The 19593-nt window shown below is 39.2% G+C and overlaps 1 protein-coding gene across 3 annotated transcripts in view; it reads right to left on the bottom strand.

Moving 5' to 3' along the window:
* Nucleotides 1-19593, bottom strand: part of LOC117662488 (cadherin-6) — a 195009-nt gene that overhangs the window by 33647 nt on the left and 141769 nt on the right. For 2 of the 3 annotated variants that reach the window (XM_034411936.3, XM_060691132.2), the window contains exons 3-4: nucleotides 5542-5836; nucleotides 1571-1690 (exon numbers count right to left, since the gene is read on the bottom strand). In XM_034411936.3, coding sequence (XP_034267827.2) covers nucleotides 1571-1690; nucleotides 5542-5836 — 415 coding nt within the window. Of the gene's footprint in view, nucleotides 1-1570; nucleotides 1691-5541; nucleotides 5837-19593 lie in introns of those variants that run through there. The other variant, XM_087890253.1, reaches the window with a different exon arrangement.

The raw sequence follows: 19593 nt of genomic DNA, 5'->3' as shown, positions 1-19593 counted from the left end.
GTAAGGAGTCCCGATCCAGAAAGGAACGTAACTGGCGAATCAGGCAAACCTGATGAAAAATCCTCCCGGTCACGGCCATCAAATGCTCTTCTAAAGACAGCCATGAATCCAGGAGGACGCCCAAGTTGCAAGCTCTCTCCGTGGGGGCCAGCGATTCGCCCCCAATAGTCAGTGATGGCGCCAACTGACTATATCGGGATGTTGGAAACCACAGCCACTTGGTCTTGGATGTTGAACAAAAGGGGCAAGAGGACCGACCCTTGTGGCACCCCACATATGAGGGTGAGTGGGTGGGTTGAGCTCTGTTTTCTTTGGCAGAGGGCAGCAGGAACCGTTTGGCCCTCCCAAACTCCATTTTTGCTGGCAGAGGCACTGCGGGCGAGTCTTTCGCTGTTTCTAGAGTGGCCCTGCAGGCTAGAACTAAGCATCCCATGAGCCAGATCTGGCCCCCGGGCCTTGAGTTTGACATCCCTGTTTTAAGTAATACTTCATAAGTCAGAATGCAGTGCCTCTAAGATGAGATAAATAGTTAGATAGAGATACAGAGATAGAAATTAGATAGAGATTAGATAGAGATTGAGATGGCGACAAAGATAATGCAATGCTTCTGCTTTATACCTCTCAGTATGAGCCAGTTGTGAATTGCTGGACCAACAGTTATGATGACAGTATCTACAGTGTAACAAATATGTCCGTAAAGGAATTCAGTAATTTCTATACTTACTGCTTTGATGCCCCTACTCCTTAATAGGGTAACTCATGTACTTCAAAATGAAAAAACAAAACAAAACCCATATTCTATTATGAATTTTAGCAGGTCTCTCTCTCTCTCTCTCTCTCTCTCTCTCTTTCTCTCTCTCTCTCTCTCTCTCTCTCTCTCTCTCTCTCTCTCTCTCTCTCTCTCTCTCCCCCTCTCCCTCTCCCTCTCCCTCTCCCTCTCTCTCTCTTTTCTTCCATATGAGCTAGTGTGTTGCAATATTGATATAGAATCAGGCAGACTCAGTCTGAAATCTTTGTTAAATGTTGGGAAAGCACTAGGTGACATTCAATCAGTCATTGTCACAACCTAGCTCACAAGTTTGTGTTAGAGAAAAATTGGAGGAGGGAGTGCCACAAAGGCACTTTGAATGTATGAGGAAAAGTTTGTCATAAAAGCTGAAGTAGGCCGCAAACTAAATACGAGGAGAAATTTGGTAAGTCTAGTTCCATTTGTAAAAAGACTTTTGATTAGCAAGATCTTTTTCCTGCATATAATTCCTTTTCTTTTCTTTTTTCTTCCACATTCAAAGTCAAATGACTGTGCTAAGCACAGCTTTAATGGAACCATCTACATACCCAATGTTTGCTAAATGGATTTGCATCCAGGCTAAGTTCTGCTTATTAGGTTAAGATATTCTGATTAAAAAATGTATCATGCTTATAGACGTATTGCTCTGTTGGAACTTGCAAAGCCTGCATTGAGTCAAATGGATTTCTTTGAAGAGTTTGCCTAATGACATCCTAGCTTGACTTAACAAGTCATTTTAAATTACGGAAGTTATCAGAGTATGACAGATTAAAGTCCTCTGACCTGACTCAGACTCAACAGAAAAATATGGCTGTCCCTGGAGAATACTGTAGACAACTCGAGCGCTGTTCCCATATGTAGGGTCATCGGCATCCGTTGCAGTGACTTGCATGACAAATGTACCTGTGACAATGAAATACAGAGTTATAAACTGGTGGATCAAAGGATGCCATTTCAACTGAATTTGGGTTTGAGAATAGAATTTATGAGGACAAGTCTGATACTGCAAATTTTGAAAATCTGCCCTTGGAGCACTGGCTTGACTAATTTTATGAAAATTAGCTGTAAATATAAGCATGCCCACCCTGCTTTGAAAGATGGAGTTGTTCCAATGTTTTGCAATTGGCTCAAAGGAATCACAATGGCATTGTGTCATTCGTTTTTCAGTTCATTGACATTTATTTTACAAATAGCAGTTATCAAGCTGAAAAGGAGATTTAACCGGTATGAAGGGGCTTTCTATGTTCTTTAATGGAATCAGTTCATGCTTGTGCCTGCTGTTTGAAATAAAAGGAAATCCTTATTCACCTGTTGGAAACAATGAAAGAAGGGCAATTCTGACAAGCCACACGAGGAGAAAAGAAATTTCTGCTTATCATGGCTTTTTCTCTCGCTCCGTCTCCTCCCCATATGGCTATTCTTGAAAGATCAAACAATTTAAAGAACAGGCAAGCAAATGGCCAAATTCAGACAGACAAAAATGTATTTTTTTCTGATATGAGAAAATAGCTTCTGGGGTAATAGCAAAAAGAGAGTGTGCTGAAGAACATACAATACAGACAAGCCCAGAGAACCAGATCCCAAGTAACTGATAGCATTTTGGCTAATCTAAAAAGCAAAAACAGAGTCAGAAGATTGGTTGAGGGTCCCCAAGGAAATCCAGATCTGTAGGCAAAATTTGAAGATCAAAACACAATGCTAGAAAAGGTGGCAAACACTTTTTTGCCGTGATACTAAGAAAACTGCATGGCGATATCTATATAAATCAGCACAAGCCTGGCTTGATTTGAAACTGATTTTATAAATACTCCAACAATTATTTGTTTATATAGTATACACATGCACATTCTTTCTAAATGCAGTATCCTATAGAAGTGGGCACTCTTTCTGGCCTGGTGACTGGATTTCTTCTTCCTGTCTGGAAAACTATCAATGGTGGGTTTCTACTGGTTCACCCCGGTTTGGGCAAACCAGTTGTGGCGGCGGCGGGAGGCTCCACCCACCCGTCCGGCCGTCATCACGGATGCTCTGCATGTGTGCAGACGCGCCACACGCGAGCAAAACAAGTGCACATACACTCCCGGTTCCAAACCAGTAGCGAAGGTAAGTGGAACCCACTACTGTGCATCCTGTGATGGATGCTTAAAAATGAATGAAAAATGTATTTACTTATTCTATTTATATTCCATTTATATTCCATCTGTCACACTATCCAAGACCCTGGATAGTGTCTTGGAAGCATAACACGTATCTCTATTTCATTAAAACAACCTACGTTTTTTCAGACACCTTTATGAGTCGGGGGGGGGGGGGGGAAACCCTTCTTGAAGCAGTTCAAATTAATGCAGCTTGTATCAAATTCAAACATACTGGATAAACATAAGAATGACAATACAAAAATATTTAAGAGACAAATATTAATGAAATCTGAAGCTTTTTTTTAGGTATGATGAAGAAGTCATTTGAAAAACAATGGGGTGCTATTCCTTCACATGGTGACGGCTGCACGGAGTGTACTTGCCAAACATTGGAAAGAAAAAGAGATGCCAACTGTTGAAAAATGGATTTTGAAATTGACTGAATTACCAGAGATGGCGAAATTAACTGCTTTGATTATATATACCGTATATATGTAAAAGGGGAGGAGAATTAATTGTTTTTTCGTTTCTTTCAGAACCCAGACAGGGTGGATCCTACATGTTAAATGTTAAATTTAATTGACCACTTTCTCCCCCCGCCTTTTTTTGTACACTATTTTTATTGTTGTTGTTATAGTTGTTAGGGTTGAATGTATGTTTTTGTTTTGCTTCATTTTGTTTGTTTGTTTTCCTGTTTTATATATTATTTTCTAAGATAAAACAATCATTTCTAAAAAGAAAATACTGATTGGATTGAACATTGAGAAGATTAGAGGGGAAAAAGGGAAAAAAGCCTCAAAAATGGGCCAAAAAAAGCCTCGAAAATGGGCCAAAAAAAGCCCCGGAAACAGGCTGAAAAAAGACTGGAAAAGGGCCATAAAAAAAGGCCCCAAAAAAGGAAAGCCAAAAACTTTTTTTTGTTGTTTTCCTCTTCTAAATTTAGGTGCGTCTTATAGTCAGGTGCGTTTTATAAGCTGAAAAAACAGGCTGAAAAAAGCCTTGAAAATGGGCCAAAAAATCCCTGAAACAGGCCAAAAAAGCCCCCAAAATGGGCCAAAAAGCCTTGAAAACATGCCAAAAAAAGCCTCAAAAATGGGCCAAAAAAGGGCGAAAAAGGGCCCGAAAACAGAGCATGCGTAGGCCAAAAATACTGGCAGGTGGGCAGGGCTTTGGCAATATTTGGTCTATAAGACATACAGACATTTTCACCCCGTTTTCAGGTGCAATATGGAAGTGGTTTGCCACTGCCTCCTACTGGGTATAGTTTTTAAATTTCTCAGTGTAGCTTACAGCCCTGCAATTTCCTTGTGGTCTTTCATCCAACTATTAAACAAGATTCACGCCTGCTTAGTTTTCTAAGATCAGCCAAACTCAGCAAAGTGTTGCCTACCTGCTGGGCTGATTGAAGATAGATAGATCCCAATGCTGGTACATGGGAATGCTACAATAAAATAGCTGCATGACACATGAAAATCAGTTATTTATTAAGTTCATTAACTTAATCAGATGCTAATGTGCCCAGCTGAATTCTCCTTATTTTTGTCAAATAGACATAGTTTATCTTCATTCAAGGCAAAAACATTCCAATATATGTGTATCAGTGGTGGGTTTCAAAATTTTTTACTACCGGTTCTGTGGGTGTGGCTTGGTGGGCATAGCATGGCTTGGTGGGCGTGGCTTAGTGGACGTGGCAGGGGAAGGTTACTGTAAAATCTCCATCCCACTCCACTCCAGGAGAAAGTTACTTCAAAATCTCCATTTCCTTCCAATCAGCTGGGACTCGGGAGGCAGAGAATAGATGGGGGTGGGACCAGTCAGAGGTGATATTTATTGGTTCTCCGAACTACTCAAAATTTCCGCTACCGGTTCTCCAGAACTGGTCAGAACCTGCTGAAACCCACCTCTAATGTGTATACTATGATTGATGCTACTGAATTTTGATTTAAGTGGAAATACTAAGAAAGCCAAAGGGAAAAAAATAGCATGGGTTTATGAATAGTTTTCCAGTTAACAAAAATTAAAACAAATTAAAACATGTATTGCAATATAATCTCAGCTCCAACTACCAAATCTTTGTTATTGTTCAGAAAGCTGTTCCGAGTAGACATCGGCACCTAGAAATCAGCACCTAGAAATTACTGTAATATTTGTAGAAGGGCATATGTGAAAACAGTTGCCAAATAAATGGCAGTAAATACATGTTTATTACAATTTAGCCTAATCTGAAAACTAACTATTAGAGGACCTGGTTATACAGAATATACTTTCTATGTAGTAAGGATGATTTTGAATTGTCCTCCTTCTTTCTTTTATGACCATGTGCTGCATAATCTAATCTTACTAAACCACCATCTTATCAAATGGATCCTACAATGATACCAGATGCTTATCTGCATCTACAAACCACTTTTCTCTGTCATCTTTCTTCCAACACAAGTGACTTAATGCAGATCTTCTGTCTTTATCTTTTTCCCCCTCTTACTGTAGAGCAGAAAAACGCACAGCTGGACATGTTAAGTACTCGTTGCTTTGATCTTTGTAATCCCAATTTTAGCACTGCCATTTGACTAGCTAATGAAAACTAATCCCAACATGGTTGAATGATCTGACACCTACCTACATCAGACATTTCTGGGACGCTGGCATTGTAAATGTCCTTTGTAAACAGGGGCTCATTGTCATTGATATCGTGGATCTTAATGATAAACTCTGATTCTGGTTCCACAGGCCTCCCAGTCTTTTTGACGATAGCCTGAGCACGAAGAATGTAAACAGGCTTCTCTTCTCTATCAAGTCTTCTCGTGGCCTGGATATCTCCAGTGTTTTCATTGATGATGAACAGGTCACCTGCTCCATCTCCAGAAAGGATGTACTTGAGTGAACCATCTCCTTTATCCTGGTCAGAATGAAGCTGTGAGAGAAACAAGAATTTTAAACAAAAGCATATCTGGAAAATTCTTCCAAAGCTTCACCTCTGTCAACCAAGATTTATGGTCACACAATATTTTGGCTAGAGTAAGTCAGGGAGATTATTTATTACATTGTACATCTCACTCCTCTCTAGAATATTTCTATAATGAGCGATTTCCAGCCATTCTAGTCTTATTAACACAATTATTATTATTTTTTTTAAAAAAGGAAAGGGATTATTGTAAGACAGTTTAGACACTCTGAAATGTTTGGATGGTGATCGCTCTTGCTAAAGTTTAATTTTACTACGTAGCATCCATTCAAATGGGCAACTCTGTACTTGGGATGCCAAGAAACTTAATTTCTTTCACTATCCAAGTATGTGGACCGCAAAATATGGCTTTTCGTTTCATATATAGGCTTGTCAAAGTGCCAATAACATCAATAGGTAATGAAAATGATTATGACTATAATAATATATTTCTGGAGAAAATCAATCTATGTGGTCGCTAAGAGTCGACATCCACTGGATGGCTCATAATCAATCAATCATCATAATAATATATTCATGAATATAATAATGGCTGGGACCAAAGCAGCCATTAAAGAACAATTTGTGTGTGTCAGTACTTTTGAGTCAGTATTGACTCCTGGCAGCTGCCTGGACAGGTTTGTGCAGTTTTTTTGGCGAGGTTGCAGAAGTAGTTTGCTCTGGCCTGCTTCCTGGGGTTGAGAGGGAGAGGACCTCACTCAAGGTCACCTAACTGGCTAAGTGCCTAAAATGAGACTAGAATTCATGATGTCCTGATTTCTAGCTTGATGCTGTAAGCTCTACACCAAATCGACTGAAGGAGCAAATTAAACTAGACATTTGTTTGTTAGGAAAACCCTCTTTCGAAGATGGCATTGGCACCAGCATAAAAGTAAAGTTCCCTATTATTGGCATTTTGTTTAGAATCCCAAATTGGGATGGTTTTTTTTCTAGTGTAAATACCAATTTCAGATTAGAAGTTTTCTTCAGACTTTCTTCAGGAAAGAAACGTTTCAATTGTCTCTTTTTGCTTGCTATTATCCCAGTAATTGTCCCCTCCTAAGACGCTGCTATTTGTATTAGGGAGAAAAAATTCCCTTAAAATCTAGCATGCTAAATACAAAGATATGCTAAATATGCCAATTTATCTCTGATTTTAAATTTTGTGTGCTTATTTCAATGCATTTATTTATTTATTTATTTATTTATTTATTTATTTATTTATTTATTTATTTATTTAAATTTCTATACCGCCCTTCTCCCGAAGGACTCAGGGCGGTGAACAGCCAGAGGATAAAACACAGAGATACAAAATTTAAAATAGATTAAAACAAATTAAATAGTTTAGGCTGAATTTTAAAATACCCCATAATTAAACAGATTAAAATTTGTGTTTAAAATTTAAATTTAAAAAAGGAGAATATTTAGGCCACGCCAGCTTGATGAAATAAAAACGTTTTAAGCGCGCGACGGAAGTTGCGAAGATCCGGGATCCTCCGTATCTCCAGAGTTCCTTTCAGGTGGGGAGGGGGAGTAGAACGTCTAACTCCTTAGCATCAGAGCATGTGAATATAATACTGTATATGAAATACTAATGATCTGATGGTCATTTTGAAAAATCCTTTCTTAGCGAGCACCTAGAAGCCAAGAGGAACATACGTGCCAAATTTCAAGTTTTTAGGCTTTACTGTTCTGGAGATTTTGTGATGAGTGAGTGGTATTTGGCTTTTATATATATAGATTTAAATAGCCTTATGAAATATATATACTATTGAGCCAAAAATAAGAAAATTATTCCATACCTCATTTAGAGTGGTAACAAGAAATTACAGAGAAGACACCTGAGTTTTTTTTTCCTGATATACAATTTTAAGGATGCCAGATTAAACCAACAGTTTAGCCCTGGTTTTCCCATACTTTACTCTATAAAATGAAAAACTGCTCAAGAAAATAGCAAGAAAAAAAAATATTCCACATGCAAGAAGGAAAGGTGAATGCCTGAGATACAACACAGATAGGTAGCCTATTTATGTTGGAATGAATAAATAATACAGAAGATGAAATTTTTAAAAAGAATATTTATGTTTAGAACTGATGAATTCCAGGCTGAGTTATGGTACAAAATATGGGACATTGCAAGAAGCCATTTTACAACTGGGAGGCCTGTCTCTGCTGAGACCAAGAGATGGGACAAGTAGTATTTTTTGGTCACCATAATTGTTTGTTTGTGTCAAATTTATGCAGGAGGAAAATGTGTTTGTACTGGATAGGCAGTTTTGAGTTACATATATTCATCTTCAAAGAACGGTAGCATATGTACTTGCAACAGACATTGGGAATAAGGATGGGATTTGCATCATGACATCACCATGCATATGTTGGCATTTTTTGGGGATCACTGTAGCTTGTCGTAGATGCTGCTGTCATAATTATTAAATTACTCTATTTATAGCATTATTATAATTATGTCCATAATATGCTGTTTTACTTGTAAAAATCTGTGGAGTCAATTAAAATCCACACGCCATTCTGATGAATTATGTATTTTACATTGTGCAGAGCTCATTTGGCAGAGCTGTAAAGCCATCATATTCAATGCAATCTTCCAGAATAATTGTTATACATTTCCTTGCAATTAAAATCTAAAGCATAAAGAGAGATCTTTCACTTGAAGCAAGGAGACCAAAGTTAAAATTCTAGCCAGCTGTGAAATAAATCTGCTCATAACGACTCTCTCTGATTTTTGTAAAATAAAATGGAATATGTATGTCACCTTCATGTTCTATAGAAAATAACCCACTTTAAATATAAGGAATACATGTGATAAAACTAAACACAAAGGTGTGGATTAATGTATCCAGCATAGCTTAAATAAAATGGGTCTTTTCCCACAATCACCCATCACCTGGAAAGAGAAACTTGTGAGTCCAGAACAGTAGTGAAATCCAAATTTTTTAACTACTGGTTCTGTGGGCATGACTTGGTGGGCATGGCAGCGGAAGGATACTGGAAAATCTCCATTCCCACCCCACTCCAGGGGAAGGATGCTGCAAAATATCCATTCCCTCCCCACTCCTGGGGGAAGGATATTGCAAAATCCCCATTCCCAACCCACTCTGGAGCCAGCCAGAGGCAGAATTTGCTGGTTCTCTGAACTACTCAAAATTTCCACTACCGGTTCTCCAGAACCTGTCAGTACCTGCTGGATTTCACCCCTGGTCCAGAAAAAGTTGTTTTAAGGTGCTCTTGAGAGGTACTACGGTAAGAATATGCCATTGAATCAGTTTAGTGCATTAAATCTGATAACCTGCAAAGCTCTAATAAATATGATAACAATGTAGCATTCAAACCATATGTCAGCCTTCCCCCCTCCTGCATTCTCTGCTTATTGGTTGGTGCAAACAGCTGTCCGTTGTTGCTTGAGGTCATCAGGTAAAGGAAAAACTGATATGCATTTTCAGTTTGAACCTAAAGCAAGCTTATTCATTCAATCAATTTATATATCAACTGATATACCATATTCCAATTATATTAATTTTGATCACCACAAGCAATTCGGGCCAATATACAGTAATGTAAAGAATACAAGTTATAATGACAATGGGGAAGAAGAATTAAGGAATAACCATGTGATGGAAATAATACTATTGCACAGCCAACACACGTCCCAAGCAAATCCCAGGGCTGTTGAAAGAACTAGGACTTTAGAGTTTTCCTAATGGTCAGCACTGTCAAGGCTGGGTGAATTTTGAGGGATTTGATACCATTTTAGAGACAAGGAGTAGCCCCAGATAAGAATAACATGATGGGACCAGGGCCATGCTGACTGCTGACACTTCTTACCGAAGAGGTAGAGACCACTGAAAAAAGGCAATCCCAAAAGTATGAGAAGCCCTGATTCGTGAAGTCCCAACAGTTCTTTTCCAGAAGGCAACTGGACTCCATTTTCCTTGAAGACGTTTTGCTTCTCATCCAAGAAACTTCTTCAGATCTGACGGAGTGCTGGGGGAATGGAAGGATTTATATTTCTTGCAGTCACCTGGTCATTAGCACCCTTTCTGAGAGTCGCTGAGGTCACTTGGAGGTTTATCTGTGCCCTCAGGGTCACCTGAATAGTGCAAATGGGTGTGGAACCTTCTTGGAACAGCTGAAAGGGAAAAACAAAGTCCAGCAGTTGCTTTTTGAAAAATGATTATCCTTTGGGAGGATAATCATGACCTGGGTGACTGAGAATCTCCACAGACCTGAACCATGAAGGTTTACTAGGAGATCCTTGATTTTTCAGTTTTAATATGATATAGAACAGAGTACCAGAAGAAAAAATGCCATTTGCAAAGATATTGCAGTTGTTTCAGACTGTTCTCTCTACATTTGTCCTTGCTCTAGTCCTATGCTTCACATAGACTATTAGCAGTGGTGGGATGCTGCTGGTTTAACAACCGGTTTGGTGAGTGTGTGCTTTGTATGCGTGCCTAAGGCGCTTGCGCTTGCGTTGAAAATGGAGCATTTAGAAGCTCAGCTGCTTACCTTCCAAGTCAGCAATGGTAAGTAGAATAGTGAGGAGGGGGAAAATCAGCTGTGTTGAGATGAGCTACAAAGCAGGAAATAAAGGACAGGATAGAGCGGGGCTGGGTGGGCGGGGCCAACTGATCATCGGCACTACTGGTTCACCCCTAACCAGTCCAAACCGGCTGAATACCACCTCTGACTATTAGTTGTTATTGCTGTTCATGCAGAGACTTTAACTCTTTTCATTATGGGATGGGATGCTGCTTTAGTTATGTGATACATTAGCATATTAGCATAAAGCATTTCTAGAACATACACACAGAAACACACACACACACACACAAATAAAAGCAATATTTGAAACCAAAATACTCAGCTTTTATTCCAAGATTTCTTGGAGTTTCATGAAATGGTATAACCACTTTTCAAATTAAGCCAATATCAATTGAAAGTCAGTACCAGATGCTTAAAAAAATAAATAAATAAGTGTAGTCTGTTTTGGTCAGTTAATCCATTTGCAATGGCAACTTCTTCTAAGGTATTTCCAATTAAAACGTTTATTGGACAATCACCTTGCCTCATTTATTATTTTTTTAGAAGGGGAATGTTGGTGTCCAGAATAATTATCTTCCACTTGTGACCGTCTGCGTTTTCCCATGCTTTTTCCATCTTTTTACTAAGTTCAGGAAATTCACTAAAGGAGAAAATAAACTATCCACATAAAAAACTTTGACTGGTCATATTAGGAATGTTTTATTTCAATAACCCATGGAAAAAAGGCAACAAGATCTAATATTGAGATCTCATGTTGGGCACAGCCAGCTGGTCAGGTTAAACTGCTTGGCCCAGTTCACGAACATATATCAGTAAATGTATTTTCTTCATTCTTTTAATGCAAGACAAGTTAAGGAAAGTGATATATGGGCTATTCTGCGTTTGTTTTTCCTTCCATCCCCCCATAATATGCTAGGGTACAAACAACTATCAACCACTCTCCTTAATATGTGTAGGAGTATGGAGGTGAATATAGATGAATGCTTAGGTGGCAGGTTGCAAAAATGGAGTCAGTCAGGCTATTTCTGAATCTGGGTCTCGTATTCTTCTGAAAGAATGCAGAAATAACTATGATGATAGGTCATAGGCATGGAGGAAAGTCTCAAGATCAAATGGATTGGGAGGAATTGATAATGTGTGAGCATCATCCTTGGCTAAGAAGGGAAGGGAGCTGTTGTAAGTGGCTGGATCTGGCAGTATCCAGATGTAGCTCATGGAGTAGGAAAAATAGACTCCCATCCCTTCCAAACTTAAAGCAATAGCAATGGGAAAAAGTGTGGTCATGTGAAATACCATGTGGGCTGAAGCAACAAAAACCTGTAACACAATCATTAGTGTCACCTAGCTGAAGCTGGATCGCCTAGTTTAAATTGTTTTTCGATGCAGTACAGATTACCTCTCTCTGGAGAAAGTTTAATGCTTGTTCAAAATATCAGCAAACCTGTACATAAGGGAATGTGCATGAAACTGGACAAGTGCTTGAGAATGAGCAATGGCATCAGTGGAAGCCAGATGTTCAGCTTTCTTGCAAGGCAAACAAAATAATCATGGAGGGCAATGTCCAGTGACTGGAGGAAAAAGGGCAGGTCCATTACAGGCTGAAGTGGCCAATAGGAATGGGCATATCCCAACTCCTGACCCTGTCTACAACCAAATCTTTGATGAAGTATGGCAGATGCTATACCCGTGATGGCGAACCTATGGCACATGTGCCAGAAGTGGCAAGCAGTGCCTTCTCTGTGGGCAGGAGAGCCGTCACCCCAGCTCAGCTATGCATGCATGCGCGCCTCCCACTGGCCAGCTGGTCTTTGGGTCTCTGCCATGCATGCGGGGGGAGTGGGGCGCATGCGGGGGGGGTGCATGCACATACGTGGAGGGGTGGGGCACAAGGGAGGGTGTATGCATGCGTGGGGGCTGCATGTGCATGCATGGAGCTGCGTGCGCATGTGTGGGGCTGCGTGAGCATGTGTGGGGCTGCATGGGGGCTGCGTGTGCATGCACGGGGCTGCATCTGCATTCATCGGGGCTGCATGCAGGGGGCACATGTGCATGCACAGGGGACACAGGGACGGGGGCCGCACGCACATTGCATTTTGAGGGTTTGGGCATACTTTGGGCACTTGGTCTGGAAAAGATTAGCATCACTGTGCTAAGTACTGTACTGGGAAAAAAGAGAAAATGCTCCCAAAACACCCCTTTTTAACTTGCCTCAGCTATGAACAGGGAAAGAGATAACATCATCCTAAGGACAGGGGGTCAATAAATAGTAATTGGATCATGTTCTTGCCATGGTTAAGAATAAATTTCTGTAAAAACAGAATGTGTGATTTCCACTTCTCATATTAATATCATATGGCATTAGCATCCTATACAATAAGCTGTTCAAAATAAGATGTGGCTTTGCAAACAGGCTCTATCAACCTGTCTAGCGCCCTACCAATCAAATGGCTCTCAATGGATTGCATAGAATATAACACAAATTTAAACATCCACAGTCTGAATAAAAAAGCAAGAGAGGCTATTCAAAAGTCATAAACACAGGCTATAAAAATTGGAGAAACAAACTTTAAAAAATGAGTCATATGTAAGGGTAAGAAAGTGCCCTCTCAAGTATTTCAGTTTTTAACAATTTCAAAAAAGAAAAAGAAAAAAAAGCAAGGAGGAGCTAGCCTGATCTCTTGCTATAGTAATTCTCATGAAAAAAAAGTTTTAAGTTTATGTTTAAAACAATTAGTTACAACAATTAATGAAAATCTACATTGAGACATTTTATTAACTATAGAAAAAAATAAAAAATAAGTAATATAAAAGGTAAAGGTAAAGGTTCCCCTCGCATATATATACTAGTTGTTCCCAACTCTAGGGGGCGGTGCTCATCTCTGTTTCAAAGCTGAAGAGCCAGTGCTGTCCGAAGACATCTCCATGGTCATGTGGCCGGCATGACAAACACCAAAGGCGTACGGAAAACTATAGAACAAAAGTTTTACTTATAAAACTTATAGAACAAAAAATATTACTTATTTTTCATTCAACTATAGAACAAATGAAAAATAAGTAATCTACTTATAGAACAGCCACATTAACACATCATTAAAAGACTTTGTAAAATGAACACTTGTTTTTTCCTGATGCCAAAAATTAGTCTTTTCAAACTCTACTTTGCTAGGGAATGTCAGGGGAAGGCTATCATTGAAAAGGTGTTGTTGGGTAGTCACTTCCCACTTCTGGGCATGTGACAGCGTAGAATTTTGTAGAAATTGAAGATTCTGAACCATCATCAAAGTCAGCTCAATACTTTACAGTACTCTAAAGAGGAAGTTGTTAGCTTATGGGTTACCACACAGAGAATATCTGAGAATATCAAGATCGCATGCGGTGTTAATACGACTTTATAATGTTTTGGTAAGGCCACATTTGGAACATTGCATCCAGTTTTGGTTGTCATGGTGTAAAAAAGATGTTGAGATTCTAGAAAGAGTGCAGAGAAGAGCAACAAAGATGATTAGGGGACTGAAGGCTAAACATATAAAGAACAGTTGCTGGAATTGGGTATGTCTAGTTTAATGAAAAGAAGGATTAGGGGTGACACGATAGCTATGTTCTAATATCTCAGGGGTTGCCACAAAGAAGGAGTCAAGCTATTCTCCAAAGCCAAGCTCTTCTCCTGAGGGCAGGAGAAGAAACAATGGAGGAAAACTAATCAAGGAGAGAAGCAACCTAGAACTAAGAAGAAATTTCCTGACAGAACAATTAATCAGTGGAACAACTTGCCTCCAGAAATTGTGAATGCTCCAGCACTGGAAGGTTTTAAGAAGAGATTGGACAACCATTTGCCTAAAATGGTGTAGGGTTTCCTGCCTGAGCAGGGGGTTGAACTTGAAACCTCCAAGGTCCCTTCCAACTTCTCTTCCCTTCCCTTCCCTTCCCTTCCCTTCCCTTCCCTTCTAGTATCCCAATAGATTGTGAGGTGGTGAAAGGTGCTATGTTCTTTAGAAGACCACTACAGACAAAAATGGACAGAAAAATTATCCAAACTTTAAACTTTAGAGGAAATTTAAAACTATTCAGAACAAGCTGGATTTAAAATGGAGATACAACCCATCTATCATTAGCACTTCTATCTTATCTGGAATGAGCTTCAGGGTTTTGGTCCTCATCCAGCCCATTACAGCAGCCAAGCACCAGTTGAACAATTCTGAGGCCTCACCTGAATCTTATGATATTTTACTGCTAATGCCTAAATGGTCTCTCTCTCTCTCTCTCTGCTTTCTTGCAAGGATTGAACAACATGGGGAGAAAATGATAGAGAGTCCCATCAAATAAAAATCATAAGAAAAAAAATTCTCAAGAACTTTCTTTTGGAGAAGCATTTCAGAGTTAACCTACTCAGACCCAGAAAAATGTCACGGTATTGAAAACCAGTAAGAGATCCAGAACATTCAACAAGTTGCTCTCTCCATTTTTCTTCTTTGGTGCTAATTGTTCAATAGGGGACTAGACAACTTCAGTGCCAAATCCAGGTCTAAAGCCTGATTGAAAAGGTGTGCAAAATTCATTTCATCCAAGGATGTGATCGATCACTATAATTCATAGTTAAAAAGCTATTTTCTTTCTCTTTCTTTCTCGCCTTTCTCTTTAAATGTTAGACAAAGTTTCAGAAGGGAAGTGATGAATTATTTCTTTTCTACATTCTAGAGCCTGCTAAAGTTTCATGGCACATACGTAGCAAATGAACATTAGCATATATTTTCAGCTGTTCATATATGACCCTCCTTTCCCCTGTATATCTTCCTTCTAAATTATTCCAAAGAAAAAGATCAGGTTGAAATTTATAAACTGCCCTGGAGACATTTTTGATTAATTAATTTCTTTTTTTTTCTTTTTATTCTTTTTATTTTCTTTTTTTTACTTTTTTTTTATTGCAAAAGTTTTACAATTACATTTTCACCCCATTTCCCCCCCCCATCCCACCCCCCGCTCCCCACCCTAACCCCCCTCAAACCCCCCCTAACCCTCCCCCCCTGACTTCCATGAAGTATAATCCCATCAAAGTCCCCTTTTTACAAAACTTGAACCCCTCAAACCCCCTTAAAAAAAAAAAAAAATCCCCCCCCCCTCACAGTATTCATACATTTCTATTTTTATATAATACTTTCAATGAAAAACTATTTGGTATTTCCTAACTTGATATTTGTTCTGCACATAATCTATCCACTTTTTCCATTCCCATTCATAAGTCTCTTGTGAGCGATCTTTTAAAAATGCTGAAATCTTCGCCATCTCCGCAAAACTGGCCATCTTCAAAGTCCATTCTTCAATAGTGGGTAAAGACTCATTTTTCCAATATTTACCTATCAATAACCTCGCTGCTGTGATCATGTACAATATCAACTTAATTTCATCCAGTGTAAAACCCTTTACTATACCCAATAAGAACAATTGTGGGGAAAATGGAATTTTTCTCTTCAAAACATTCTGCATAACCCACCATATTTTAATCCAAAAAGCCTTAACTTTCTTACAATTCCACCAAACATGATAATATGTAGCATCTAAACAATCACATCTCCAACATTTTGGCTGAACATTAGGATACATACAGGATAATTTCTTGGGATCTAAATGCCATCTGTAAAACATCTTATAAAAATTTTCCCTCAAATTCTGCGATTGTGTAAATTTAACATTCTGAACCCATATCTTTTCCCATGTTTCTAACATCACTGGTTCTTCAAAATTTTGTGCCCACTTAATCATACAATCTTTAACCAATTCAGTTTCTGAATCCCTTTCTAACAAAACATTATAAAGCCTTTTAATATGCATTGGACCTTTCTCTTTTATATGTCTGACCAATTCTTCCTCATGCAACATAATACATTTTTGATTAATTAATTGAAACATTAAGAAACTCTTACCATTTCAAAATCACTGCACTTCCCCTGACTATTCCAGTAACATACAGCATTGAAAAAAGTGATTTATGAACATTTTTCACACTTACGACTTTTGCAGCATCCCCATGATCATGTGCTCAAAATTCAGATGCTTGGCAACTGGTTCATATTTATGACCGTTGCAGTGTCCCGGGGTCATGTTATCCCCTTTTGTGACCTTCTGACAATCAAAGTCAATGGGGAAACCAGATTCACTTAACAACCAGGTTACTAACTTATCAACTGCAGTGATTCACTTAACAACTGTGGCAAGAAAGGTCATAAAATGAAGCAAAACTCTCTTAACAAATTCTTACTTAACAACAAAAAATTTGGGCTCAATTGTGGTCGTAAATCGAGGACTACCTGTATTAGTCATCATGGCTGTTAAAGTTAAGTTTATGCAAACTCAGAGAGTTATCAATGAGCCCTCCGTGAAGTAAAATATTCTGTTCACAGGTGATGTTTAAATTGATCTTTTTATTTCATTTCCCATGTCTGTTAACTAAATGAGAAAGCTATACTGACTAGAAGAGCAATTCAGCTGGCTGTGCTTGCAAGGAGCAGATAAAGATCCAGCTCTATTGGCAGCTATTCCCAAATACACCGTTGCAATCTATAATCTCTTTGTACCATTTTAGCACTTAGGAACTGCTAAAATAGAAGAAATGCATTACAAGAAAAAAAGGCAAAAGAGGATGCAAATTGCAGAGGTGTGTTTATATGCCTTTATCTAAATTTAGAATTGCCATAATTTAAACAGAATATAATTAATCTCACTGTAGGGGGAGATGGCAACCAGTCTACCTGCTCAGTGGTATATGCAATGCAGTGAGCTTTGTGCAGATCTGTACATTGGGCAAACAAAACAACCACTTCATAATCACATGGCACAACATAGGAGAACAAACCCATCAGGACAAGACTCAACAGTCCATCTGCATTTAAAAGACAAATGCCACTCTTTTGAAGATAGAAAATTCCACATTTTGGGCAGAGGGGACTGCTGGTTTGAAAGAGGGATCAAAGTGGCCATCTATGTCAAAATTGAACACAGAATTGAAGCTTAAAGTGCCTGGTGAGCATCAAAGGAATCCCAAACCCTGATGAGACAGAGGAAGCAATGGTTTAATTTGTTACTGTATTATCTGTAAGAGCTATCAGATCAGGGATGAAATTCAGCAGGTTCTGACAGGTTCTGGAGAACAGGTAACGGAAATTTTGAGTAGTTTGGAGAACCCCCAAATACCACCTCTGGCTGATCCCAGAGTGGGGTGGGAATGGAGATTTCGCAATATTCTTCCCCCCAGGAGTGGGGAGGGAATGGGGATTTTGCAGTATCCTTCCCCTGGAGTGGGGAGGGAATGGAGATTTTACAGTATCCTTCTCCTGGAGTGGGGTGGGAATGAAGATTTTGCAGTATCCTTCCCCTGCCACGCCCACCAAGCCACGCACCAAGCCACACCCACAGAACCTGTAGTAAAAAAAATTGAATTCCACCACTGTATTAGATGTATTAACAATGATGCCTTAGCATTATCTGTGAATGTGGCTTCTGTAAAAAATTGCAAAAACCTCTCTTTCCACCAAAATACTGACAATATTATATTTAAAATCTAGGCACATTTTATATTTTTTCAAATGTAAGTGGAGAGGGCAAATTTATGCTCATTGATGACTGATGGCTTGAAAATGATAAAACTCAGGAGTTTGCACAGCAGGCAAGCATTTTAGAATTGCCACAAACCTATATGTGATATGTCACGGTTTACAGCTTATTTATACTAAGGATGTTTTCTCGTTTCTGTGGTGATCAGATTTATGATTTGCTGGTACCAACAACATGCAGAACAAAGTATTTCAAACACTGAATGGGAGCTAGGTGATTTGCTGTCAAGCTAAAATACTGGTTTGCACATGGCAGATGCTGACTTCATTTGCATTGTTACTTCTCCAAAATGCTCATTTTAAATCTAAGATTTCTGTGGCAACAGCAAACAGTTTGTTGTGTACAAAGGAAGCAGTTCAACCAGGTATATCATATCAAGACTGAACAATATTGAATAAATGAAATTGTCAGCTTACACCTAGTTTTTCTTTCATGTTAAAATATCCTTTTTACTTTAAAATTTTTTATTTTTCCTACTGATAAAACAAAAGACATTAGAGGTTTGTTTTCCTGCTGCTTGTTTTATTAAAACATCTAGGAACGCTAATCCCAGTGAGTCGGTAAAAGTTGCAAAAATTGTTCCATCAAGATACCGACTGTATTGCATTTAAAAACTAGGCACAGTTCTATTTTTCTTTCAAATGTTAATGGGATGGTGCCAGTGGTGGGTTGCCCCTGGTTCGCACCAGTTCTATAGAACCGGTAGTAAAACCGGCGGGTGGCTCCGCCCACTGACCTTGACTTCATCAAAATGCTTCTGCACATGCGCAGAAGAGCACGCACACACGCACGCATGCGAGCGAGTGAAGCAAATATGCGGCCCCATTGCGAACCGGTAGTAAAGGTAAGTAGAACCCACCCCTGGATGGTGCCAATAGTGACAAAAACAAACAAACAGGAATGATTGATTTGTCTGATACTGGTGTACAATTGGTGTACAGTTAATTTGATAGTAACTCAGAAATTTCAGTTGATTGTCTACAACTGTTTTGTGTATATCTGAGTTCTCCTCAGTTGGTTACTCTTTATTATTTCAGCATAAGATGACTGTTCAGCTTGCTTCAGATGTTTGTCCCAAACATTTCTAGTCAAATTAGGTTAGAGAAGATCCAACTTTGTATGCAAAGTAAATCCCAAGAATAACATTACTGCAGTTTGAGTTGTGTTGTGTGCACTGCATTGCAATAATTTGATTCAGTATGATGTTTTCTTTGTTCACAAAGCATTCTTAAAACTTTGAAGCAGGGGTGAAATGCTCCCGGTTCGGACCGGCTCGGGAGAGTAGGTAGTGATGGCGGTGGGCAGTTTGGAGAACTGGTAGCAAAAATCCCTGCCCCCACCCCTCATGCCCAGCTGAGCCGCGCGATCATCAGAGCCTTTTTTTTCTTTTAAATGGCTCTGACGAGCCAAGCTCTGACGACCCCAGCTGAGTTGCCTGCTAATCGGTAGCAAAAATCCCTCTCCCTCCCCCCCTCAGCTTGCTTACCTTAGCTGCTGGTTGCAACGCCTTGCTGTAATCCCTGCAATCCATTGCATCAGCAAGCAACTGAATCTCCCTG

Source organism: Pantherophis guttatus, chromosome 3 (genome assembly GCF_059756535.1).
Source record: "Pantherophis guttatus breed Tessera chromosome 3, ASM5975653v1, whole genome shotgun sequence".
NCBI lineage: Eukaryota > Metazoa > Chordata > Lepidosauria > Squamata > Colubridae > Pantherophis > Pantherophis guttatus.
This window is presented reverse-complemented; position numbering and strand designations above follow the sequence as displayed.